Raw genomic sequence first — 27461 nt, 5'->3', positions numbered from 1 at the left:
GTCCTTTGCCCCAAAATTATTGGCCCATGAAGCCCCCACACAGAGAAGCATGACTTAGGCTATGGGCACTGAACCATATAGGTCCATCCATGTTCGAAACCCAACTGTGCCATCCTGTCTGTGAGAACCGGTCTTGACTCCAATGAAGTAGCTCGCCTTAGGTGGGTCACGTTGCATTGTTAAGGCAGACCTGGGGCAAGAACCTAAGGAGGTCGCTTGTTCTTTCCATCTGCCTACTGACCAGGCAGCGAGTCCCCAGTTCAGCTATCCCCCATGCCGGGGGCGCCTTTGTCCCTCCCACTCACCAGAGAGCATCCGCGGAAGTGACCCGCGGGTGGGGGGCAGCCAGAAGGGGGGTGCAGTCCGTGGGGGGTGGGCGCGAGCAGGAGGGGAAAGAGGGGCGGCCGGGTGGTGATTGGCTGGGCTAGCCAGGCAGCTCCCGGCCAAGAACAAAAGAGAGCAGGCGGCGGGCGTCCTCGGAGTAGGCGCTCCCACCCGCCGGGCACCGGCTTCGCTGCTGCGGGAGGACGCGCCCACTAGCAGCCGGCGGAGCAAGGCAGGCGGCGCGCGTGGTTTCTCCGAGAAAGCCGGCCGTGCACCTAGGAATTAACCGGCCGGCGCGCGAGGGGAGGGAAGCGGGGCGGGCGAGGGGTGGAGGGGGGAATGCTGAGCGCGCGCGAGAACAATAATAAGATCGTGTTTGCGGTCGCTGCCCGAGGAGGAATTCGGAGGAGGCGCGAGGCCCGGAGCTCGCACGGAACCCAGAAGCTCGGCGGGGAGGCGGCGGCTGCATGAGGCTGGCGACGCGGCTCCTGTGAGCAGCGCGCGGTGGTAGCGGCGGCGGCGGGACTCGGCGCGGCCGGACACGGGCTCCCCTCCCCCGCAGCCGGGCGGGGATCTGCCAGGCCTGCGGTGCCCCCCGCCCACCGCTTGCCTCGGCCTCTGCCTCGCTGCTCTCCCTCGTCGGAGCGGCCGCTCGAGCGCCCGGCTCGAGGCCCGCGGGAAGCGCGGCGCGGTCCGTCGTCCCGCGGAGGGGCGGCCTCCCGGCATCTTCGCGGCGACCAAGGACCAGCGGGCAGGGGAACCAACGGGATGGCGCGTCCGCGGCCCCGCGAGTACAAAGCGGGAGACCTGGTCTTCGCCAAAATGAAGGGCTACCCGCACTGGCCCGCCCGGGTGAGTACGGCGGCCGCGCGCGCGGGCCCGCCCGCCCACCATTTTCCCTTCATGATGGCGCGCCCGCCCCCTTTCCCCATCACCTCGGCTCGAGCCCGCCTCGCGGCTGGGCTGCGCACCGGGCTCCGAGCCGAGGCGAAGGTCCCGGGCTGCGCCCTCACCGGCTCGGCGGCCATCCTGACGCCCACGTTCGAAGGCGGGTCCGGCCGGACAGGCCCGACGTCGCCGACTTCCAAGAAGGTGACTGGGAAGCGGGCCCGGGGTGGAGGCGCCGGCTCCCAGCACTGTCCTGGGTAGACGCCCTAGTCCGGGGCGAACGTCGAGGCAAGTAGGAAAGCGAAAGGCTGCTCCCCAGCCGGCTAGAGCCGGTGACGGTCAGTCCTAGAAAGGGGTTAGTCGTGCCGAGACCAGCGGCAGCCTCGTGGCAGCTATCTTCGATCTCAGAGCATCCTTCATCTTCCAGACTTGTTGAGTGTTCCCTGGGATCGATTGCCTGTGCCCCACCTGCCCTCTCATTGTCCATTGCCTCCCTGGTGCCCTGGTTCTTAGAAACTGACAGCAAATAGCCTGTCACCGACTGGTGAGTTCAAGGAGCTCCTTGTGCCTTTTCACCTCCATATTTGTTTTAGGTCGGTTTCCGAACCTTATTCTTGGCCTCCAACCAAACCCACGACAGCTCTCTTCTTCCTAAATAGCGAGGCTGTCCCTAGGTTTTCTCTAGAAAGCATCTGCATTTAATACACAGCATTCAGTATTTTTATTATGCTCCCTGACTGAGGAAGAAGCATTACCATGTGTGCGCACCTTATGTTGGAAAAAAAAAATCAATCACTTTTACCTTTAATTTGTTTAAATTTAATAGTTGGCAGTTGACTGACTGAAATAAATATAGTTAAAAGATAGTTAAGGCAGTTTGGAGACAATGTTGGTATTCTTGAGGAACAAAAATGGTCAAGGGAAAAGCTGACAGAAAGCGGGAACTCATGTGTTGTGTGGTAATGAAGTGAAGATAACATGACCAAGGGGAAAATACACCCATTCGCACAAGGAAGTGACATCAAGAGGGGCAGGCTGAAACTCGGTGAAGTTGAGGTAATGGGTAGACATAATCATTTTGAAATCGTTTGTTTTGGCATGATTTAAAAATGGAAAGGACATAGGGCCAGGAATTTAGGGGATCTGGAGAGTGGTTCAGGCACTGTTAGGAACTAATCATTTTAACTGCCTGCACATCCATTTCTGTAACTTTAAAATAATCATCTCTAGGATTCCTTCCAACACTAACAACCTCAGGCATCGGGAGGAAAAAACAGTCTTACTCAGACTCCACTCGGCTGTGATAAGTTCTTCATGTATAAACTTCAAGTTCTTAAATAAGGCAAGGTTTCAGAGTAGAAGTACGGGTTGTTACGGTTTTGTTTGTTCTAATCTTACAAAATTGTATATAATACTTAAAGGGCAAGATTTGCAACTTTAGGGGTCTTTAGGGAGTCCCTGTGTCAAGTAAATAAATGGCTCTGTGAGGTTGTGTGTATATACTCAAAAGTGAAAGGTCACAGTCAGGCCATAGAATCTTGCCATTGAAAAGTGTCTTCTGAGAGTCAGAAGGGAAATACAATCTCATTAACATATTGCTCTCACAGGTTGACCACCTGTGGTCATTAGTGAAACAAAACTGCTACCGAAGTATTGCTAGTTGAACAAAAAAAATTCCTAGAAGGTTTAATTCAAACCAATATAAAAAGGGAAACAAGAAAGCAAAAGCCATTGGCTTCTCAGATTTAAAATGATACACGGAAGAAAAGCCCATGTGCTCACGATTACCTTCTTAAGGAACGTTCTGAGGCTCACAAAGACTACAGCAACATTTTACATTTTCAAGGAAAGGTAAAGGTTAGAAGAAGAGGGTACTTTGAGGCCTTCTCTTGATTACATGTGCCTGATTGCACAAGTTCTCATTTTCATCTCAATTTAGCAGCAGTACCCCTCCCTTTATACCTGCTTCTAACTTGAAGGTTGATATTTAAAATACTAAGTGGAAAATGAATGGTATTTGCATTTCCAATACTTTCACTATATATAAAAGATATAGTATGACATATGTATATGTCAAACCTAAGGTGGGAAGATAGGTTTTATTTCATACTGCAGGAAGGAGCTTTGAAAAGCCAGAGCTGGTCCATACAACAATGGAAGAATAATTTCCTTGCTTCTGAGGAAGATGTTTGGTTCAGGGAAGCACCTTGTGAGAAATGTGGGTCAAGAGGATGCAAGAGGAAAGCTTGGATTGCACTCCTGGCAGGCCTTGATGCTGAGTGGTCTGGCTATGCTTCTGCAGTCTCCTCTGCATTTCAGACTAGTAAATGCTCACCACGGAGAGCCTGATAGTCTCCTCCATCTGTGCTTTCATTTCCTAGAGTCCAAAAGGCCAGTGCAGTGCCACGCAATATTTTGAGAAATAGGAAAAGACAACATTTAAGTGATTTTTATTGCAGTAAATTGTTTTTAATTATTCTGCTTTATTGTTTCCCTTTACCGAATCTCTAAATTGAACTTTTTCATAGTTATGTGCATTTCAAGAAAAAAAACCAATTTTATAGAATTTTGTACTGCTTCATTTTACCCACTGTGAATCTAGAAGCCTATGAAGATAAGGAACTACCAAAGCAATGTGCTTGAGCAAATGTCCCTACTTTTTCCTTTATAAATTTATAACTTACATTGTACCATCATACAATTTAAATTCATATATGGCAGTGTTCAGCTCTTTCATAGATGTGATGATTTTCTCAGTATTTTATCATGAGAAATGATAAGAGAAGTTCAATTATACAGTGAACATCCATGTATCTTTTACCTAAATTTGTATTAATTACACTGTATTAATTTGTATTAATTACCTTATCACATATCTATTCACATATCAATCCTTTTATACATATAGCAGTCTACCTTAATTTCATACATTTCAATGCAATTTGTAGACATCATTATAATTTACTCTTAGACAGTTAAACATGCTTGTCATTAATTAGAGGTCAATATATTTAATGGATTTTTCCCCTTATGGGTAAAATTTACACAGAGGAAATTTAAATGTGTATTCACTTAAATTTGACCAACATATACACTAGATTATATGTGATACAATAAAAATACCTACCAAGATATAAATTAGTTCCAGTAACTAGGAAATTTTTCTTGTGTCTCTTCCATCATTTTCTGTGTTATTTTTAACAACTATTTCTTTGACCGTTGCATATGGTTTTAAAAACCAGTTCCTTTGTGCATAAGGATTTGCTAGCTTAATACTAAAAAAAAAAAAAGTACACTAAACAAGAATCTGAACCCTTGATTGAGTGTCCTGTTGGTAAACTGAAGCACACATCCCTAATATGTGTAACGCTATCTTAAAATATAATATATTCTTTACTTTATACTACTACTGTGTACATTGTAAAATAAACACCCAGGTGATCCAAAGGAGATGAGTTAAGGATATTTTATGGTTTAAATGTGTTAGTGTCAGAATAGTAACAGTAATGTATTAGAGCCATAGTTTTAAACCTTAGAATATTTCTGGCCTGCACTTTGTGGAACCCAATTGATGATGGCCTTGTAGTTTTTAATCTTCTAAAGTGTTTTAGCGTTTTTTTGTTTTGTTGGATTTTGAGGGATTTTTTTGTTTTGTTTTGTTGGATTTTGGGTTTTTTGTTTTGTTTTAGATTACACTTGCCAATTGAGCCATTTTTAAAAGTTGTTTGCTTGTATTCATTAGCATTACCTGTGTAGACCTTTTTTAGTCATCTGTCTGTTTGGTGAAAGGTACTTGAATTAAATATTCAATAATTCTCTTAAGCTTTCCCAGCTATAAATTGCAGTGAGCCTGAGGTAAATAAACACAACCGTCCTGAGTAAGGACATGAATGTTTATATATTCAATGACAGTGAAACTTACTTTTTAGATAAAAGAAATGAAAACAAAGTGTTTCCTTCCTCACACCCACCCCATTCGCTCAGAGTGTGAGGTATGAGCACTCTATGTTACCGAGTACAGAGAATAGTCTCAAAGCTTTCGTGCTTCAACTGAGGAGCTTTTTTAGGTTGGAAAATATGATATGATGGACTTCAGTGGTAAATCATGTGCTTTGCATGCATGAGGTCCTGAGTTTAATCTCTGGCTCCTCCCCTCTGCCCCAAGTTATTTTCAGGCATGTTAGCCCATGCCTTTAGTCCTACTACTTAGGAGGCTACCACTAGAGGATGGCTTGAGTCCAGAAAGTTCAAGTTCAAGGACAGTCTGGGTAACAGTGAGACACAGTCCTCCTCCCCATCTCAAAGTTTCAGTGAATATATTTTTATATGAACTCTTTTTTTTTTTTTTTTGGTTCTGTTTTTCGGAGCTGGGGACCGAACCCAGGGCCTTGCGCTTCCTAGGCAAGCGCTCTACCACTGAGCTAAATCCCCAACCCCTTATATGAACTCTTAAATGCTGTTTGTAAGTAATTGCTATTTCACTTTTAAAATCTGGCCTTTCTTATCTGCTGAAATTGAACACAAACCTACTTTGTGGCCTAGCAGTTTGTTGTCGCAGAATCAAGAAAAGCTAAATGTTTACGTCCAGCACGAAGTCTAGAAGTGTCTGCATACAGCAGCATATTCATAATAGACTAGTAGAAACAACCAAATGCCCCTCAGAGGAGAGAGACTCTGTTCCGTGTTATGCATTACTGATACTGATACCACAGAAAATATGAAGGTGAGGCAGAGCACGCAGGCATGACAGTATAGTGAGTAAAAACCTGTTTACATAATGTTCAGGAACACACAAAGCTTCATGGTGACCGTGAGCCGCACTGCAGCTGTCCTGTGCCTTCCTCTCCTGGTGCTGGTTGAGCCTGAGCTCACAGAAAGCTTGTCCAATTGTACTGTAGTGGAATTCGGTCTTAATTTTTAGAAACACATTTTGGGATAGTATGTGGTATAGCAACCTCTCACATTTTATATGAGGTGAGGAGACAGAAACTAGTTGTATAAACTACATAGATTAGATTTCGCCATTTTTAGTGTTCAGTGTTTTGTTTTCCTTTTACTGCTGGAGATTTGGCTCAATGGTAGTGCTCACTTAGCAATGTGAAGCCTAAGTTCCATCCCAAGGCCCTGGAAGACAGAAAAAGGTTTCATTTGCCACTTTACAACTTTCTCTCAGGTCTCCTTTCAGTTCTGGTTTCAGCTTCGTTTCTTTCCTTGCATTTGTCTTTTTGTTCTTTCTTACTAATCACTTTGGATCATGTTTTGGATCTGTTTCAACCTCTGTCACTTGATAGAACTTTACAGAAAAAGCATTTGCCTTACCCTTCTGTATTGCTTGAACTTTTACGACAATTTTGTTGGGTATTCTGTGTAGGGCATAATACTTGGTGCAGTTTAAAATTTAGATTAAATTTGAGGCAAGATAAAACCATAAATATAAAGTATTTTTATAAACTTTACAAATGTAAACATTTGGAGCATTTTGGTTGCTTATCATAAGCATTGTCCAGGTGGTGGTGGTCATGCATTTGTTTGTTTGCCTTTGGCAGTAAAGCATTGGTATATAAGACTTCATTTCTAGAAAGCAGGCCACACATTTCCAAGAATTTAAGTTTGAGTAAATCTCAGCATAAAGAAAGATGTCTATAATGTTCACTATTTACACATGAGCCCAGAGAAGTTATCTTAAGGTAGAAAACAGCACAGGCCTCTTCCCCAAAGGGCCGCATTGACCTTACCAAGAAATAGGTGGGCTGTCTCATACTTTTACATAAACTGAGAGCAAATAGGCAACTTAACCTTAATACCAATCTGTGCATTAGTTCTTTGATGTAAAATCTCCAAGATACTGTTTATGATTCTTTTAGAAGGTGACTGATGGTTTAGAACTGTAGACCACTTTATTAGAAGTGCCCATCAGTCTCAAAGCAGTATAGGCTAGTCATCAGGGGATCCTTTTCTAGTGTAAGAGTATCCAAAGGTTAGACCAGACTCTGGTCTGCTTGATGTGGTTACTGGTTTAGGCCTTTCTGATCACTTCAAGCCTGTTATTGGGAGCATGAGCTCCAGATTGTCAGCTGTCATTGGTAAAGAAAGTATAATAATGTGAAAATGTAGCGCACATGCCTTAAATTCTAGCACTCAGAAGGCAGAGGCCAGCCTGGTCTACAGAGAAAGTTTCCAGAACAGCCAAGGCTTTGGAAAAGAAACAAAAATATATGCGAAAATCATTTGAGGTAGTTTAGTTTGTGAATATAATTATCTTAAACCAAGGCTTAATTTTGTATGCCTTTTAATTATTACTTTTTAAATTATTCATCTTTATTGTATTTTATAAACAACAGTAGACTTTTTAAAAAATACCACTGTCCTTCACAGTAAGTAGAAATGCTATTTATAAAAGACTATTTTAAAGGCAAATTACTAGTGTCCTTCTCTTCTAAAATATTTGACTTAATACTATAAACTACTTCTACTAGTGTCAACTTTTTAAAAAGAAAATAGATTGAATTTTATATTGTAGGTACTAGCTTCTCCTAGTAAAATGTTGTATTATGCAAATTATATTCATTGTAGAACGATTAATACCACTGTACCTAGTTATAACCAACCTGAATATATATGCGCTGAGAATGGTTATCAATTATAATAGCTCCTGTTATGCAATAAGTTATTTCAATTTATAACTGTATTACACAACTCAGGAACATTCTTTTTACTAACTTGTTATTTTATTTGATGAGCCTCTAGAAATTCTCTTTTTAGGTCAAGGGATGTGTATGCATTTTAGAGCTCTGGATTTACATTTCTAAAATTGCTTTAGCAGAAATTTTGACTCCCACATGTTTATTAGCAAAGAAAATGAATACCTGTTTTCCTTCTAATTAATTAAAAATAAATAAGTTGACTTTTTAAAGTGTCTAGCATACATAGGGCTCTAGATTCTACCTTCAGCACCAATAAATAAATAAATCTGTCAATTTAATAAATGCCCACATGTACCTGAATCAAGTTATTTAATTATGGCTAATTATCTGAGAGTATATATATATATATATATTATATATTACATATTTTTTATAATAGGATAGGGTAAATATGATAATACTTTTTACTCCCAAGACTTATCTTAACTGCACTAACAATTACCCAATTAAAGACGATCTTATTTTTGTTATTTTTTTTTTTTTGGTTCTTTTTTTTCGGAGTTGGGGACTGAACCCAGGGCCTTGTGCTTCCTAGGCAAGCGCTCTACCACTGAGCTAAATCCCCAACCCCATTTTTGTTATTGTTTTAAAATAGAGTCTCCTACTTTCCAGGCTGACATCAAATCCATTAATGAAGTAACAAATGACTTTAAACTTCTGCCCTTTCCGTTGTAAACCCTCTGAGTACTAGGACTATGCGTGTGCGTTACTATGTTCAATCATAGAGTGCTGGGAGTCAAACTGGAGCTCTAAGCAAGCACTCTGCCATCTGTCTTCATCCCTGACTGGTAAAGAATAACTCAAGAGGCTAACAAGTGTGGATTCAGATTAAATGAAAGGACTGAAGAAACATTTAAAAATATGTAAGAAGATCAGAGAGAGAGAGAGAGAGAGAGAGAGAGAGAGAAAGAGAGAGAGAGAGAGAGATTGATTCTCAGTATATATGAAGCTGGCAATCTTAAATCATAGACCATTCATTTATGGTGGTTTGTATTATATTTCTCTAGTTCATCTCTTTAAAAAGCCCTTTTATTTAAGAGAATATAAAAACAAATAAGGTAGTAGTTATGTGTTTAGACAAATTAGAGAACTATTAAAATCAATTCTGAGTTAATTGCACAGTATTATTTACCTAGGCGAAGGCTTCAAAACCTGCATGTGTAAGAGAATAGGTACTCTCTGAACATCAGGTAGGCTAATTAAGAATATTTAGTTTGCAGGAGCCTATAAGTTAAGTTGAAAGACTATTTTTTTTTAAAGATTTATTTATTTTATTTTGTATATGAGTACACTGTTGCTGTCTTCAGACACACCAGAAGAGGGCATTGGATCCCATTACAGATGGTTGTGAGCCACCATGTGGTTGCTGGGATTTGAACTCAGGACCTCTGAAAGAGCAGTCGGTGTTCTTAACCACTGAGCCATCTCTCCAGCCCAAGTTGAAAGACTATTAGCCAATGTAATTTCTACCAATTTACTGCAAACCTGATCCTGAGAACATTTTCCTGAATTTCTCTGCCATCTATATGGTAACCTTTCAGCCTAAGTAAAATATAGTGAGTTAAATGATTTTCTTTTCTATCTCTTCCCTGCCCAAATACAAATTGATTACAGTTAGACTGGTAAATATGTGATTACAGAGAACCACATAGAAGGAAAGGAAGGAAGGAGAAAGGAAAAGGAAGATAAATTTAAACCTGCAGGAACATCTTCCAGACACTGAGGAAGCCAAGCATCTGTTCCACCACTGTTTAGGTGCCTTTTACAACAAGAAGGATGATAACGTCTCAAACCTTGCTCCTAGGGATTCACTATTAAACTACTAAGTGACTATTCAGTTACCTCCTAAAAGCACCCAACTCTCTACTTAGTAATGCAATAAGAGGGGCTAGTGAAAATCTCAGTAAATATTTTGTATGGCTTGGTGGGTATATTTTTCAACAATTTCCTTGTGATTTTATAACAATAATTTTGACACTAGGTTCTGGGAATTATGGGACCTTCCTATTGTAAGATTTTCAAGTGCAATGAACCATTTCTAGAGATTCCACATAGCTTCAGAATTTGGGGGGCAAGACATATGGCCATTTTGGTGCAAAATGGGTCAGTGAATGAACAAATCAGCCTTTCTGTTTGGTCACTGGCACTCAAGCTTCATAAAAATGCTGACAGTAGTTTAAGGCTACCCAGAGGTGATGTCCACTTTCCACAGAATGGTATAGTCAGTGATAGCAATAATGTTTCTTGTGTGGGCACTAGAAAAATTTTGATATTACAGTAGTCATTTCTAATGCAAAATATGCTTAAGATTAAAGGTATTAAAAATTTGGTTCAGTAGTGCTTAGCACATATGAAAATAAGCTTCACAGAAGATTGAGAAATTTATGTAGGCAGGAATGTCAGAAACTAACTCGGCTTTAGACTCTCCTTTTAGATTCTGAGGTAGAAACTTTGTACTAATGACATCTCTAATTTTAAAGGAAATATATATCTAGAGGGAAACAGTATTAGAAATTCTCAGTGAATTTTCGAATTTACATGTTGAATTGATTGAAAATGAATTTTTCTCTACCTGTCTTTGATTTTCAATGAGACCAACTGTTGTCAAACAAAGTAAAACGTTCTACCTCACTGGACTGCTATGTAACTGACTCACTGCTTTTGAAGATGCAGACTCTAAAAAATGAGTAATTGCTGCTTCACTTAGCATGGTTTCTTGTTTTGTTTTGCTTTGTTGTTTTTGCTATATTCCATAGGAAGAATAAATGCTAGTTCCCAGCACACACACACTAGAATTTTTTTCTGATCCATACTTTCTACATGTGATGCAGCCTGATAGTTTTATATTTGATTTGATTTAAAGTTAGGTTAAATACCAGTGAATCAGTTTTTACTAATTTAAAAGCACATTTTTGTTTTTTTGTTTTTTTGTTTTTTCTGTTGGGCCAAGTTGGAGTTGTGTGTTATATGTGTTATATGGAATAATTGTTAGGTTTTAAGAATAATAATGGCTTACTAACATTCCTGAATTGTATATTTTAATGCAACTACAGCCTTATATTAAAGTCATAAATAGAAGAAATGAAAATGATACTGTGTTAGATATTTTAATCATCCAGGCCTATAATATTCTGTGTTCTCAAAAGACTTTAAAATACAAGCTCAAACTTTCCTACTTTCCTCTTCTTTCTAATTTTTTAACTGTAATTTATCTATAACTTCCTCAAAGCTGTTATAATTTTATGTATATCACTTGTTAAGGGTAAAAAGTACTATGTGTTTACTAATTGCTATTTATGCAGAGTCTGACTATATAATGTTCCCTGGCTAATATTGAGGCTCTGGAATTTGCTTGAGTTTACAGTGCTAAACTATTAAAGTGTGAGACCATCTGTGACTAAGGATGAAGACTTCTGTTTTGTTCACAAAAGGCGAGTTTGTGGAATACAGATGGTGGGAGGAGAGAACCAGTTCCCAGCAGTTACTCTCTTACCTCAGTAAGCACAAGAGCACTCACACACCAAAGAAGTAAATGTGTGGAGAGAAAATGTTTAAAGGAGAAAATTTGAAGCATTTATATAGTATTTGTGCACCACTAGTCAGCACAGAAGACCAATATAAAAAGTATTATTACCCCTTCTTTTACAATGGGAGAAAACTAAAGTCTAGGGAGATTCTAAGTGTCTCCCCTAAGTTGCCTAATTATAATAATTGATATACCGAAAGCTGTCTCTAGTACTTACTAGTAAAACTAGTCAGTGAATTCTGTGTTTACGTCTAGCAATCCCAGTTTATTCATCTTTTCATTCAAAAGCTATTGAGTGCCTGTACACCAAGCACTGGCCTAGAGGCAGGGTTTATATGTTTGGACTCTGACAAAGACCCTGTCTTCAGGCATTGCTTAAATAGCTGAGGAGATGGTGTGTGCTACCAAGTATGCAGAGTACAGAGTAGATGTTTCTGTGTTACATAGAATATCTGAGAAAGTCCTTTAATACAATGGCATTTAAATAGAGACCCTTAGAGAAAGATCACTAAATCCTGAACAAACCTACTTTTACGTTTTGTTCTATTGCTTCTTCCCTGCATGCAGGCAGTTTTGAAACCTTTACTAAAAAGTTAAATGGTGGTACTTTCTGAAATATAAGGTTTAAGGTTTGTTGTTTTAGAGAAGATGAGAAAATTTAAATGTATTAATCTAGGCAATTAACTAAGTTGCTTAGATTACACTCAATTAATAGAAAGTGTTTTGCTAAAATTGATTTCTCTTATTTACCTGTGCAACATAAGGGAGGAAGTGCAGGTAAATGAAGTCACTCTGGCTTTGACAATTAGAAATCATGGCATAATACACTACTATAAACCATCGTAACCATATCTTATTTGTTCCAGGATTTTGCTATTATTAGAGCAGTGTGGAAATTTGCAAAGAAAACGACCACCATTCCAATTGAGTCTCAACAAGGCAAAGCTTTACTCTTAATCAGGAGGGTATGCCACTCACAAAAGCGGAAGAGCAAGGGGGTCAGGAAGTACAGGTGGTGGCTGTGTCGTTCCCCTGTTGGCTGGAGTCCAATCTCACAGTCTTCTCACAGTTGGCTAGGTTTAAAAGAATCCACGCAAGAGATGGAGGAAAGGTGGTTGAGCTGTGCTACTTATACTTAGTCCAGTAAGTTCTGAGAATACAGTGTGACCTTTGTGTAAACAAAGGTTTTGCCCAGTGGGAGTGTTTTTAAAATTTGCACTAAAGTCTTACCAGGTAGAGGAGATAAAAAAAAAGACTAGAATTCCTTGTTGGAAACACAAATTTTACAGTGTTTGATAGAAAAATTAATATTTAATTTTTTATACTATATGGCTCAGGCCTAGAACTTTTAGTCTTTCTACATCAGTTCCTTGTTAATGGAGCATGTACCAGCTTAATAACCTCACAGAAGTGGACAGGTTAGTAATGTGATATCACTTTATCTATCCTTAGATCTAGAACTTATTTCCTCCTATAAAAATAAAGCTCTGTGTCCTTTTAACAGTAACTCTCCATTTCCTATCTGCTAACTCCTGCAGTCTGCATGTGTGTGATGTGTCTCACATGAGAAGAATCATACATTATACATGCTTTGTGACTGGCCTATTTCACTTAGCATAATGTTTTCAAGATTCATTCATGTCATGTTAGAATTCTCTTCTCTTTTTTTTTTTTTTTTTGGTTCTTTTTTTTTTTTCGGAGCTGGGGACCGAACCCAGGGCCTTGCGCTTCCTAGGTAAGCGCTCTACCACTGAGCTAAATCCCCAGCCCCAGAATTCTCTTCTCTTAAAGACCAAATAATGTGGGGCTGGGGATTTAGCTCAGTGGTTAGAGCGCTTACCTAGGAAGCGCAAGGCCCTGGGTTCGGTCCCCAGCTCCGAAAAAAAGAACCAAAAAAAAAAAAAAAAAGACCAAATAATGTTTCTTTGTGTGAATGAAGAATTGGAGTCCTAGGACAGAGGCCATATTCTAGTGAAGGCTAGTAGGTATGGCCACTTGCCCTCCAAAAACCAAATAGCAAACGTTATGGTTAAGTATTTCTTAATCGGGATTACGTACCATTGCTGTGATAAAACACCCTGATGGAAAGCAGGTCGGAGAGAAAGGGTTTATTTGCTTACCTCATTGCACTCCCCGACACATACCTTATTTATTAGCATTATATGACCTCATCCGTAATGACGTTAACTTTCTAATCACAGTACTCACAACCATGTGGTTTAAAACTAACTTACATTGATAATTCCTTCCTGCTGCTTACTTATTCTGTCAAAAGCATATGTCCATCAAAATATTTTTTTTTCCCAGAGCTGAGGACCAAACCTAGGACCTTGAGCTTGCTAGGCAAGCGGTCTACTACCGAGCTAAATCCCCAACCCCTATTTTTTTTATTTTTGTGTTAAAGCTTTTGAAATATAACAAAAGCTTTATATTTTATCCTCAAAAAGAGATACTTTATAGAGGGATGCATTAAATCCTTTGAATGGTATTATTACTACTATTGGTTGAATTTTTGAGGTATTTGATAGACTATGAAATGTGTGCATTGATTCAGTGATTTTTGCCATTATCTAGTACATATATTCCTGTTTTCAGAGGGAAATAAGATAATTGTTCAATCCTAAATCTGAAATTATATAAAGTATCTCTCTCACCAGTCTTTGCATTATTTCTTTCTTGCCCAGTTTTGTGTCCTTTTGTGTTAATATCGTCTTCATCCAAAGCCATTCTTTTTGGGGTCTTACCCACATCTCTGATTCTTAAAATGTTTTTAATCAGTGAAGAAAATTAGAATGTTAACAACAATGGCATAAAATAAGAAAGTCCAGAATGGACTCTATAAAATTCTGACACCTAGTAGAATCAGTGCTGCAGAAAATAAGCTAGTCAACAGAGCTAGACTTTGAGGGATATGGACAAAACAAAAGATAAATTATTAGCAATAAAAGTGATAATGAAATATACTGTGGGAAAGTCAACTTTCTGAAACAATAATGCCAACAGACAGAGCAAAGCATTTAAGATTACCAGGAAAAAGCTCTAGAGCTACTTTAAAAGAAAGGTCTAAATTTAGAATCAGGTAGCATTCAACATGTTTTACAAAACACACTGTTAAAGTCTTAGACTTGTAATTCTGAATATTTCCAGTCAATGAACTGTCTTGGGATTTTGGATTTTGATTGGATTTAAATCCCATCATGATAAGATGGGAAGAATTGACATACCCATGAAGGTAGTTTATTTACTTCTCTGTTCATTTAGGCCTTTAAATGCCTGTGTAATTTTCTGCACATGTGTTTTAAATGCATGTTAGTCTTGTTATAATGCTTGCTCATGTTATGTGTGTTTCATTTATTTTTTTGTTTCTTCTCTTTGAAATATACATAAAAATAAGAGATGGCCAAGACAAAACATTTCTACACTATTAAAATGATGGGACTTTATAAGATAGCAAAACATAGAAATTTTCAAAGAGTAATTAAAGATAGGGTAAGGTAGTTTAGACTCAGAAAAAGTGAATTCAGGAACTGGTCCACAGAAGATGCGATTCACAGTAGGTGACGGTGGGGTTACAAATGGGGGTGGGGTAAAGTGACGCTGACATGCTTGGTTAGTCATATGCACTGTGGCAGAGTTTTATTTTATTTTTTACAAATAACTGAGACAGTTAGACAGCGCTTGTTTTGTTCACAGCTTTAGATGTTTCAGTCCGTAGTCATCTGGTTCTTTTCCCTTGTGCCTGAAAGAAGTAGAACATCATAGTACAAGGCATGAGAGAACAGAACTCTGCTTACTCACTGTAGGCAAGAAGCAAGTGGGGAGGAACGGTGTGGGGCCAGGACAAGTTAACCCTTCAAAGGCATGCCTCCAGTTACCCACTTCCTCTCGCTGACCTACACTTCCGCTAGCTCCCATAGTTAATGTGTTGATTACGGCAGAGCCTCATAATCTAATCATCTCTGAAATGCCCTCACAAGCATACCCAGAGAAGTTCTTCACTAATTTTGTAGGCATATTTAACCTTAACCAAGTGGAAAAGACTAATATCACATCAGATATTCAGATGAGTTAGCTGTCATAACATCTGTGTAAAACCAAATGTCTATTTTTCACCATATACAAATGTTGGATGAAAGTGAGGAGTTTTTAGGATGTATGAGAGCACCCTAAGAGCCTGTGTCCTAGGAGAGGGAAGAACTGTGTGACAAGAAAGCAGAGGGGATGCACTGTGAGAGGAGAGACTGGTGAATTAGAACTCATTAAAGTCACTTTTAGACAATCCCATAGTGTAATTGCAAAGGTAAACGAGATTGAAAAGGATGCTCACTGCACATGGCACCTGTAAGGCCTGAGTGTGTTTAATGAGTCAAGAAGACAAAGACAGACACTCAACAGAACAATGAGCAAAGCTGCACGAACATCCATTTCACTGAAGAAATACATAATGTCTACAAGTTTATGAAAGTGCTCATAGAAATGCAAATTAGTATCACTATGGGGATGCCAGAAATTTTGAAATTTGTAAGTATCATAAATTATTGATGATGTAACTCAAAAGAGATTCTTTAACACAACTGATATTGGGTAAGGGTCCACCACTTTGGAAAACAATTTATATTGTGAATTAAAATGTTGCATGCTTTCTGACTCGGCATCTATAATTTCCATGGCACATAAATTCCCACTTCTAGAGGACCAGGAATGTAGCTTAGTTGGTAGAATGAAGTACATACACACACACACACACACACACACACACACACACACAGAGGATTTATTAGAGTGGCTCATAGGCTGTCATCCAAATAGTCAATAATGGGTTTTCCCAGTAGACCAAGGATACAGCAGTTGTTCAGTCTGTAAGACAGGACGTCTCAGCAGTCTCAGACTGGTGCTAGACTCTCCAAGAGTCAGAGAGTTGCAGTCTATGTTAGAATCCTGAAGAAAGAGCTGCTAATACTAGTGAAGCAATGCCTCACCAGCATGATAGATGAATTTGCCTGTGAGAGTGTGGACAACTGGTCAAAGAGCAAAACTTCCTTCTTCTATGTCCTTATATCTGGGCTCCCACCAGAAGATGTGGTCCAGATTTAGTATAGGCCTTCGTACCTCAGATAATTCATTCAAACCACAGGTGTCCACCTTCTTGACTGATACCAGATCAGATGTAGTCAGGTTGCAACCAAGATTAGCCATCACACTACACACTACACACTACACACTACACACTACACACTACATGTCCTGGGTGTTACAGATCAAATGCTGAACAGTATGAAAATGTTTCTGTCCTTGAGAGATGTTTTAGTTTAGAAGGGACTAATGAATAAGCCAGCAAGCAGAGTCACATGTAATTTAATGTGACTCTGAGAAGTTAGTGATGACCAAGGTGTAATGCCTTTGAAGATTACATCAACAAGTATCTTCCCAGTGTCTAGGAGAGGAATCAAGTTAAAGAGGGTGCTTATGATGTGATGCTGAGATGAGGACAGGGAGAGAGAGCCTGTGTGTCTGTATGATAAAGGGAAGAACTTTCTGCAAATGCCAATGTTCCGGCAGTTCTTATTATTGAGTGGTAGAAATCCATACAGCACCCTGAAGGAAAGGTGGCAGTGAGGACCAGGAATGTAGCTTAGTTGGTAGAATGATGGTAGATGGAATAGTCAAGAAGGAGTAAGTAGGCGAGCGAGGTTCGTACAAATTCTCCTTAGGTAAAAAGACACAGACGATGAGTTCTGCAAGGTAGGCAAAAAAGCCTTACTATGTAGGCTTTTAGATTTTATAGCCTATTTAGAATTTCGTAACTGGTAAAGAGTCACTGGGGAATTTTGAGCAGGCAGTGGCTATCTGATTTATATTTAGGTACTGAAGAATTGACTGCTAGGTGCACAGTTGGGAAGGGTAAGGACTGGAGATGTTGAATGAAAGGCATTCTTAGGAGGCTTGTAGAGTGTGGGCTTTAGATAATTGACAAGGACGAGATCAGTGGGCTTGGGAAGAAGTGGCTAGTTGGTGATGTTTCTTAGCAACATAATTGGAAGAAGTTAGTGATGACCAAGGTGTAATGTCTTTGAAGATTACATCAACACGTATCTTCCCAGTATCTGGTAGGAAACAGCAGAGTAGACAGTGATGCCATTTACTTATGTGATGACCAGCAGGTTAGGGCACAAGCTCACATTTTTTTAGGACAACCTCAGTATGTGATCAGAGTCTTACAAAACTCTGGCATTTGGGTATTTACAAAATGAGACTCATCAACTTATAGATGACATTTAAAGCCATGAGGATCACTAATAGAGTAAGTGAAAAATAGAGATGACTCATGAGAAGAGGAAGTTTGTGTGGGAACAGAGGGTGGGGGAGAATGGATGGATGGATAGATAGATAGATAGATAGATAGATAGATAGATAGATAGATAGATAGATAGATAAGATAGATGATGATAGTGATGATCAATCAGTCCTGGAACTCAGAAAAAGAAAATGTCTCCAAAGACACTGACTGTCTTGGGAATGCTTTGTACTAAGGAAATAACAAATGTAGGGTTAAGACATGGCAGAGAATGATAAAATAAAGAAAATTCTGTAGGGAAATGAAAAAAATTATATGAGTAGGCAATTTGCTGAAGGGCAAATTATAATGGCCAATAAAGCTATGAAAAGATGTTTAACCTCCCCCATCATTCAAAAATGTAAATTTAAAACAAAAGTAACACCCAGATACTATCAACAATGGAAAAGGAGGCCATTTTTATACTTCGGTAGAAATGTGAGTTACTATAGCCCTATGAAAACAATTTTATCTATGAGTCAACAAAATCCTAGCAATCCTCTATTTCATTGACATTGAAACAGTGTTACATAAATGTAAGAAAAAAAGGCCCTGAAAAGCAAGGTACATGTCCATCTCTTAGGGGAAGGTTAATATATAGGTTCTATAATCATTTTATTATTAGTCATTAAAAAAGTTAATTGGTCTTTGCCAGTTTTAAGAATTTTCATAGTGAAGAAAATTTTATAAAATAAAATTCCGTTTCTTTTTGTGTGAGAAGTATCAGAGGCACCACACTTCCCCCTCCCCTCCCCCTAAACCAGCCCAACACTGTCTACAACATTTGCTTTTGCTTTTGACTATGTGTATAGAAATGGAGAAAAGCGCACGTGCATGCGCGCGCACGGGCACACACACACACACACACACACACACACACACACACACACACACACACACACACACACACACCACCGAATACAGATCTACCTGCCTCTGCTTCCTGGTGCTGGGATTAAAGGTGTGCCGCCGCCACCACCACCAAGCTAAGAGTTACAAATAGCATTACCTGGGAATGGGCAAGTCTAGGAGAAGAGAGGAAAGTAAGCCTGTCTCTTAAGAAAAGAAACTCCATGATCAAACATGTCCCATTTATGTACCATGGATGCACACATGTAGATGATGCAAACAAACACAATCTCAGGGATAATTAATTTTAAAGATAAAGTGCTCCTTGGTAAGTACTAACTCTTTATTAACCTTTCGATGTTGGTTTCGATGGAAAAAAATCTTTACATTGGTCAAGGTTCAATTCATATTAATTTACTTGTGAGAAATATACAGAAATGTTATTATTTTGTGCTTTACACTAATTTTTATTTCCATGTTCATTTCGTTAATATAACTTTACATTTTTAACCATCACCTTCATTTTGGGTATAAACTAAATAATAACAAACATTGGAACAGTCTAACAGTTGAAGTCACAAATAGCTCGCAGTGATTAGTTGAGTGTAAATTGTGAATACAATTATCTGATATCCTCTACTGTTAAACATATTTGCTCAATAGACATAGTAACCTACTGTTAGGTTTTGGAGAAGAAATATGTAAATTATTATTTACTTTTAATTTTAAATGGAAGTGAACTAAAATCTGTCAGTGTGTTGGGTACCTGTGTGTTTACCATTTATAAACTATTATATCTAACCTTGTTAGTTTTCTGTTGTGTCCTTAATTTGGTGTGGGGCTATAATTCAACTGATAAGACTTGTTTGTTTGCTTACTTTGCTCTGTTGAAGCTATGTTTTGTTTCTAATTATGTGATGCTGGCCTTTTCTCTGCCACCTTGAGTAAGGTCTGCTAATGAAAAGTCCTGAAGTCAGTTCTAGTTAAACACACACATCAATAATTAATATAGTCGATTCTATGTAATGATTGAAGACTTCGAGTTTTCTGTTCAGCCAGTTCTCCTGTCTAAAGAAGTTTGTGCATGCCTCCTGAATGGTGACCTATTACAATAGGAAAGGAATCAACTAGTATTTCTGACCTTTCCTATCTCACAGACCCCTTTTCCCCACAGCCTTACTTGCCATTTTCTTCAGCCTTCAGTCACCTCAGTGGAAGTGAGGTAGAAATGGCAGGGAAGGTTTGGTTTTGTTTGGGTACAGAGTGTTGCGCTCCGGGCTTTCTATAATGCTAAGCTCCTCTGCTGTTGAAAGTTCTTGCCCACACTTGACTAACAACTGGTGAACTAGTGTTTCTGCTGCCTGGACTTGGCAACTCTTTAAAGCTAATTCCTTGCTTGTGAATTCTATGCAGTTTCTTCTTAATTACTCCCTAATTGCCTTTATATTACTTACTAATCTGTTATAATATGTTCCCATTCCAAACTAAACACCTTCGTAATAACAGCTTACTCTAAGTTTAGTTTGAAACAGCGCACATTGTTTAACAGTTTCTGTAGATGTGGGTCCTTCGGCTCTGAATCTTCAGAAGAGCACAGTTATCTTGAGGCTCAATATAGGATGAATCCACTTGTCAGACATATGACTAGTTAGTTGGAAGGATTCAGGTCTTCATGATTTGTTGACCCAAGGAATTCTTTTATTCCCCTCGTTAGTTAGTTAGTTAGTTAGTTAGTTAGTTAGTTAGTTAGTTAGTTAGTTTTTCAAGACAGCGTTTCTCTGTGTAGTCCTGGCAGTCCTAGAACTTGGTCTGTAGTCCAGGCTGCTCTCAAACTCAGATCCACCTGCCTCTGCCTCCCTAGTGCTGGGATTAAAGGTGTGTGCCACCACCACCACCACCACCTTTGCAGGCTTAAAATATCAGTTCATAGTAAAACAAAAGTCATTGTCTGATTAACCTTAGACATGTCATCCAATCATGTTTGTCATGTTTTACTCATTACTAGTATATAGCTAGATCTAGCCTGTACTGTAGGAAGGAGATTCTACACAAAACAATGACTATCAGGCATGGGTATCAGTAGGCACCATTTTTTTAATATTTAATTTTATTTTCCTACTTATTCACTTTACATCCCACTCATTACCTCCCTCTCAATCACCCCTCCCACAGACCTTCCCCACATCCCTTCCCCTTCTCCTCTGAGCAGGTTGGGGGTGCTCTGGGTATCCCTGCCCCACCCCCTGCCCAACCCTGGCACTTCAAGTCTCTGTGAGGCTCTCCCACTGAGGCCAGACATGGCAGTCTAGCTAAAAGAACATATCCCATGTACAGGCAACAGCTTTTGGGATAGCTCCCATTCCAGTTGTTCAGGACCCACGTGAAGACCAAGCTGCAAATCTGTGCGGGGAGGCCTGTGTCCAACCTGTGTACATTCTTTTTTTGGTGGTTCAGACTAAGAGCTCCAAGGATTCAGGTTAGTTGACTATTGGTTTCCTGTGGAGTTCATATCCCCTTTGGGGCCCAAAAATCCTTCCTCCTATTCTTCCTTAAGAGTCCCCAAGCTCCATTCACTGTTTGGCTGTGGGTGTCTGTATCTGTCTGAGTCAGCTGCTAGGTGGAGCCTCTCAGAGGAAAGCCATTAGACTCCTGTCTGTAAGCATAACAGAGTATCATTAATAGTATCATGGATTGGTGCTTGCCCATGGGATGGGGTCTCAAGTTAGGCCAGTTATTGGTTGGCCATTTCCCCAGTCTCTGTTCCTTACTCTGTGCCTGCATTTCTTGGAGACAGGATACATTTTGAGTTGAAAGTTTTGTGGATGGGTGTGTCTATTGCTCCACTGGGGTTCCTGCCTGGCTACAGGAGGTAGCCTTTTCAGGTTCCATATTGTGAGTCACAGCTAAGGTCACCCCCATTGATTCTTGGGCACCTCTCTTATCCCAGGTCTCTGTCTTGTACTAGGCACCATTTTTAAAGCAACTGACAATTCTCATACCAACAACATTCCTGGGATTAGTTTTTATTTCCTTAATACAAATAAATGTACATCCTCTTGGTGAGCTTTTCCCTGGTCATCTGGTGTTATCAGCCTCCCTGCAGTCACCACCTTATTCCCAGGCGGCCTTTTAAACAGGAGTTCAGAGAATCTCATACTGCTTCTTGTAGGTGAACCATGGAGTTTGACTTTCACAGGAATTCCTGGCATTCTCCCTTGATTTCATTCTGCCGTCAGAATAACCAAATGATTCTGTCTGTAGCCTCTCTCGAAGATTTCACAGATTTAAGTCATCTAAAAATTTAGCTCTCAAGGGACCTGTCTGTAGGTTGAAGTCCTTGGGAAAAGAGAGAGTCCCAGCATACCAGAATCTTCTCCAGCTCTTTCCCTCTAACCCTTCTGTTTGTTATGTAGAGTAAAATAGACATGGATTTGACTGCATTCTCGTCCAGTGGGTGATTATTCACCTCTTTTTGGAATACACTATTTCTTTGTGGAATACACTCTTTGTGGAATACACTATTTTTTATTTTGGATCTTCAGCTACAACTGGCACTTGGGTAGCTCTGTGTTGACACCCCGGCCTGTGTATTTATCTTCCTGCAGCTTTTATATTTGGCACTGTTTACCCTCAGGGTCACTGACAAGAAAAGCGGTGGCTAACTAATTTATTAAACCTCGCCCTGAAACCTAACGAAGAGGAGGGGCAGGTTAATAAAGACCTAGGAAGGGAGAGCAGGGTAAGAAGAAGGCACTAAATATCTTATTTTAGGTGAGATAAATACTGTGTTTTTGAGATAATTTAACTGCTGATAAGAGTTTTAAATGAGGTGTTTAAGTTATAATTTACAGGAAAAGAGATACATATAAAAAAAGTTTGGTGTTTAAAAGATAGATAATTATTATTTTTATTTGGACTAGTAAAATCCAACAGTATAACCCTTATAAAAGACTGAGTTAACAGAGAATAGAAAGCAAAATACAGTCCCGAATTGGAAAGGTATATTTAGATGAGACAAAAAGACGACAGTACTTGTGTGACATCAAAGGGGGTGTTGCAGATTGTCACATTATCTTGTAACCCGGGTTTACAAGTGTTTCAAACAATTAACTTCATGTGCTCATCTTTATTTAAAGTTTTTACTGAGAGGGCACTGGAAAACCAGGTTTAGGTTCTTTCCCCTATTAAAATGTACTATAGAAAATCTTGACTATGGTTAAGAAATTTTTGCTGAATAAGAACCTGCTAAGAATCCTGCCTGGGGACCTGGAAAAAGAGGTTAAAGTTTCTAGAAATAAAAATTCTTTAAACATTTTATACTAAAATATAATAAAATAAACCCTAGCACACAGGGATTGTGTTAGCAAGCAAAAAGCAAAGAGCCTGAGAGAAAGCACAAGAGACAGAGACCCACTCATTCACACTCACAGAGTCCATGAAAACTAAACCAGAAACCGTAATTTATATATACTCAAGGCCTGCTGCAAACCCTCGCATGCTGTGGGTGCTGCCTCAGGCTCCGTGAGTTCACATGAGCTTTACCATTTTTATTTAGAGGGCCTTGTTCTCCCTGTGTCCTCTATCCCCTCTAGCTCTTACACTCTTTCTGCCTCCTCTTCCACAGGGTTCTCTGAACCCCAAGAGGAGGGATTTGATGGAGACATCCTGTTTAAGGCTGAAGTGTTCCAAAGTCTCTCACTCTCTATAATGCCTGCCTGTGGGTCTCTGTATTTGTTCCTGTCTGTTGCAGGAGGAAGCTTCTCCTCCAATGGCTGACAAGACACTGATGTACAAGTCTAGTAGAATATCATTAGGTGTTAGGTTTTTAAGCCTAGGACAGATGGCGGAAGTGCCTATCTAACATATATTGGACTTGGCCACCAGGTTCTCCCTGCAATCCCCAACTCCATACATGTTATAGAGCCCTTCTGGCTGGCATGCCCTGCCCTCTACCCTGAACTCTCTAGCCCAGAGAGCTGGACTAGACTTCCCTGTGTAATCCAACCATTTAGGTTACCTGCCTGCTCTCTTTGTACCTTTGGGCTGCCTGGCTGCTGCACCATTCTTCCTTCCAATCCTCTCCCTACATGGCACAGCTCATTCTAGTCATGTCTACTCTCAACTGTCCCAGATATGTCTGCCTCTGACTATGCTCTCCCTTTTATGTACAGTAAACCTCCTTTACTATCTAGGACTGACCATATCAATCATGTCCTTTCTTCTCCTTTTTTTTTTCATTTAGTTAGTCATTTTGTTGCATATATAAGTTGGTTTCACCCTAGGTCCCTGGACTATCTAGTCTCAGGCCTAGTCACTCAAGCAGTGAATATGGGTTCCACCTCATAGAGTGGGCCTTAAATCAAATCAGATACTGGTTAGTTGCTTCTACAATCTTTGTGCCACCATTGCCCTAGCATATTTTACAGGCAGGACATCGTTGTAAGGTTTCATGGCTGGGTCGGAGTTTACATATCTTATAGTAGCATGCAGAGTTCCTTCATGTGCCAAAGACACTGGAACACTGAACTTCTCCACGTTCAATGAGTTGTAGCTGTCTTCAGCAATGAGGCCTTCCCATCAGTTTGTGGAGAGCAACCTGTAATCTTGCCAATGGCCTGGGCCTTTTGGGGATTCCCACAGGATGCCTTTGGCCAAGAACTTAGATGTAACCCAATCCTAGTACTGGAAGCTTCATATCCAGTTAGGGCTCTGTCTCCCCATTATTTGGCAATTTATATCACCTTCTTATATGTAAATATTCCAGGAAGCTTCTACTCTATAAGGTTTCATGCACTACCCCTCAAATGGCCCTTAAGATTAGCTCTCTCCCCCATTCCCTCCCTCATTCCCCTTCTGTCTCCCCATTTAATCAACCCTGTTTTCGCTCCCTTCCCCCATCCTAACCATGTATTATTTTCCCTTTTTCTAATGAGATCTATTCGTCTCCTGTTTATAACTTTATAACTATACCTCAGTTACAGTGCTTTTTTTTTCCTTAGTTCTATTTATTTGCCTAGAATCTTACAATGCCATTTTTTAACAGCTGAGTAATACTCCAATGTGTACTCCTTAGTACCCACAAAAGAACAAGTGTACCAAATGATACCTGTAACCCCAGCATGGGGGTGGGTCAGAGAAATCACTGTATCCTAACCCTCCCCCCAAATAAGAGACCCTACCTCAAAGGAGTAAAACAGAACCATAGAGGAAGACACCCAGTGGCCTCCTGCCTCTACAGAGATGTGCATAATTATATACACAGGAAATAGTTGTGAAAAGCTAAGTGTGATAGAGCATGCCTGTAATCTCAGCACTCAGAAAGCTGAGTCAAGAATCTGAAGCCAGTATGGGCTACATAGTGAGACCTACAAAGAAAAAACAAAAAACTCAGAATTGTGATTTGTTTATATTCTCTTTAATTTTAAACGTTATGTGGAAATTTTTAGCTTCACAGTAGTGTAAGAAATTTTTAAAGTTCAGAATTAATGTCACCACAGGAAAACAAATTCATCTTATTTTAAATAGCAAAATATTTGCTTATCTTACACACCATAGTCAGATAGCTGTTTTTATATCAAACTAGTCTGATCTGTTCCATTATTTACTTTGACTCTTTGAATTTTATTAGTCTTTTAAATACTTGCGAGTTTCCAGTTACTGTAAAAAAAAAAGTCTAAAAGGCTACATATTTAACAGTACTTTCTTAACGAACTAGGAAAACAAGCTTGCATTGATACATTTTTGCAAACTTGAATTTTTGTATCTTGAATACAGAAAGCCTTCAGAGGACTTTCATGTAAATACAAACACTACAGCCCATCTACAAGAGCCCAAGCTAACAAGTCTTATAGTGTGTCAAAATGGCCTGGCACCTTCTTAACACACTGATTTCTCGGGACTGTGGTCCTGTGCTCTCTGTTGTCCAGCACCTAAAATATGCGTTGACAAGCTCCAAGATTGTTTACAATCAGCAGACTAATTTTGGAACATGTTATAATTAGAAAATCTTGTCATAAAATTTTTTGATTTTCAGAAATAAACTTGATGCAATTTTTTTGCACACTGAAATAGCTTGTTTTGATCTTTAGGGTGTGATTAAAACCACAGCAGTAAAGAAATACAAGAGATTCTCTATGTAATGACAATTATAGTCTTCTGATAGATTTATTTTTACAAATTATAGCAAGGAAATTGAAGAGGGCGAATTTTTCCCCTTTAATACCACACTGAACTCACACTTAAATGTTTGTATTTTCCTATTCCTTCTTAGTTCCTGTCTTTCAAAATACATACTTAAAATTATGAACATGAAGTATTTGTTTTTATTTTTTTCTTAACGAAGTGATGAGGTTTTTTTTTTTCCATTATGACATGTTAGATTTTTTTTAACCATTATGACAACAACGATTGATAACCACTATTCGCCATACCTAGATAAATGAATTAGTCATTTTGTGGGTGGGTGTTGAAAGTCAAGACAGCATGCCACTAGTTCTAGTGAGGGCCCCTTCCTTCATCACATCAGATGAATGATAGCATAGTGGTAGAAATGTATCAAGAGGGAAATGCTACAGAGAGACAGGAAATGACAGTCATTTAGGAGTCAGGCTTCAGCTTAAATAAAGCTCACTGTTACAAGAACTAGTTGAGGGAGCCTATAAGAGCTACTGCAGTAGGATAGCCTGCCAAGCTCCAAAAAGGACCACCACTTCTTCTGTCAGTCACTACACTACAGTCTTCCAGATAGGAACCATCGAGGGATATTCTCAAACCATATTCAAACAGTATATTAGGGATGATATTTTAAATACGATTAGCTCTTACAGTGGCTAGGAAATGATTACTGAATCACGAGAACCTGAGTTTAGATCCTAGTGGAGTAAAAACAGGCAGCTAGGGCCCTGAAGCTCACTAGCTGTCCAGTCACGGAGAATTAATAAGCATCATGTTCAGAAGAGACCATGTCTCAAAAAATGAGATGGAAAGCATTGAAGAGAGGCACCTGATGTTCTCCTCGGGCCTGTTATATGTGCGTACGTGCAAGCGCAAAACCAAGATATGGCTCTAGAAACTTTTACAGGTTGATGGTGATAGTAATTATCTATACTTTTATTTATTGAGCACCCGGTGTTAGGGATTTTAAACTACCTTTCACTTTATAGTCACGGCAACAATATGTGTCATGTGAAGAGATGCAGAAACTGCAACTGAGTAACTAGCCAGTAAGTGAGGGAGTCATGACTTGTACTCATATCTGGCTTCCAGAGAAAAGCATGGCCAACAGTAGATTTACCATGCTACTAAATCTTAAACTTCAGAATTCCTCATTCATGATTGCAGGGGCTAAAACTGTTCCAATTAGAATTGGAAGGCTGTATTATAACTAGAAACAATTCCATATAAACATGTTGAGAAATTGCTGATGATGTATGTCTTGTAGATTATTTTGTTATTATAAACAAATACTCATTTTTGTAATTTGAACAACATGTGTCTCTGAAAGATGGGAAGTTCAGCCATCAGAGAAGGCTGAGAGAAAATGATATGCTGGTGCTAATCTATAATCTCAGGGTGCAGGAGGCAGAGGCTAGAGGATTGCAAGTTGCGGGATGGCCAAAGCTACATAGTAAGTTCCAGGCTAGCCTCAGCTACAATGTGAAGCCTGTCTCAACAGCAACAAAAAAATTAAAAATAGCATGTTATAAATAATTCCATGTAGTTTCATGTTGTTTTGTTATGATATGAGGAAAATAATGACCATTTTTAAAATAATCTAATAAATGAAGACCTTATCCTATCTGAAGTTTTCAACCTCAGTGTACACAAGATCTGGTAG

At 39.5% G+C, this 27461-nt stretch overlaps 1 protein-coding gene across 6 annotated transcripts in view; it reads left to right on the top strand.

Annotated features, from left to right (window-relative positions):
* The first annotated feature begins 478 nt into the window (after positions 1 to 478).
* Hdgfl3 (HDGF like 3) overlaps positions 479 to 27461 on the top strand; it is a 52644-nt gene continuing 25661 nt past the window's right edge. For 2 of the 6 annotated variants that reach the window (XR_015668217.1, XM_087631628.1), the window contains exon 1: positions 479 to 1176. Coding sequence is in view for 3 of the 6 variants with exons in the window: in XM_087631628.1 (XP_087487754.1) it covers positions 1093 to 1176 (84 nt within the window). In the remaining 3 variants the exon portion in view is untranslated. 6 annotated transcript variants of the gene reach the window in all.

The sequence above is a fragment of the Rattus norvegicus genome, chromosome 1 (genome assembly GCF_021556685.1).
Source record: "Rattus norvegicus strain SHRSP/BbbUtx chromosome 1, alternate assembly SHRSP_T2T, whole genome shotgun sequence".
Taxonomy (NCBI): domain Eukaryota; kingdom Metazoa; phylum Chordata; class Mammalia; order Rodentia; family Muridae; genus Rattus; species Rattus norvegicus.
The sequence above is the reverse complement of the archived record's forward strand: the minus strand, read 5'-3'. Positions and strand labels throughout refer to the sequence as shown.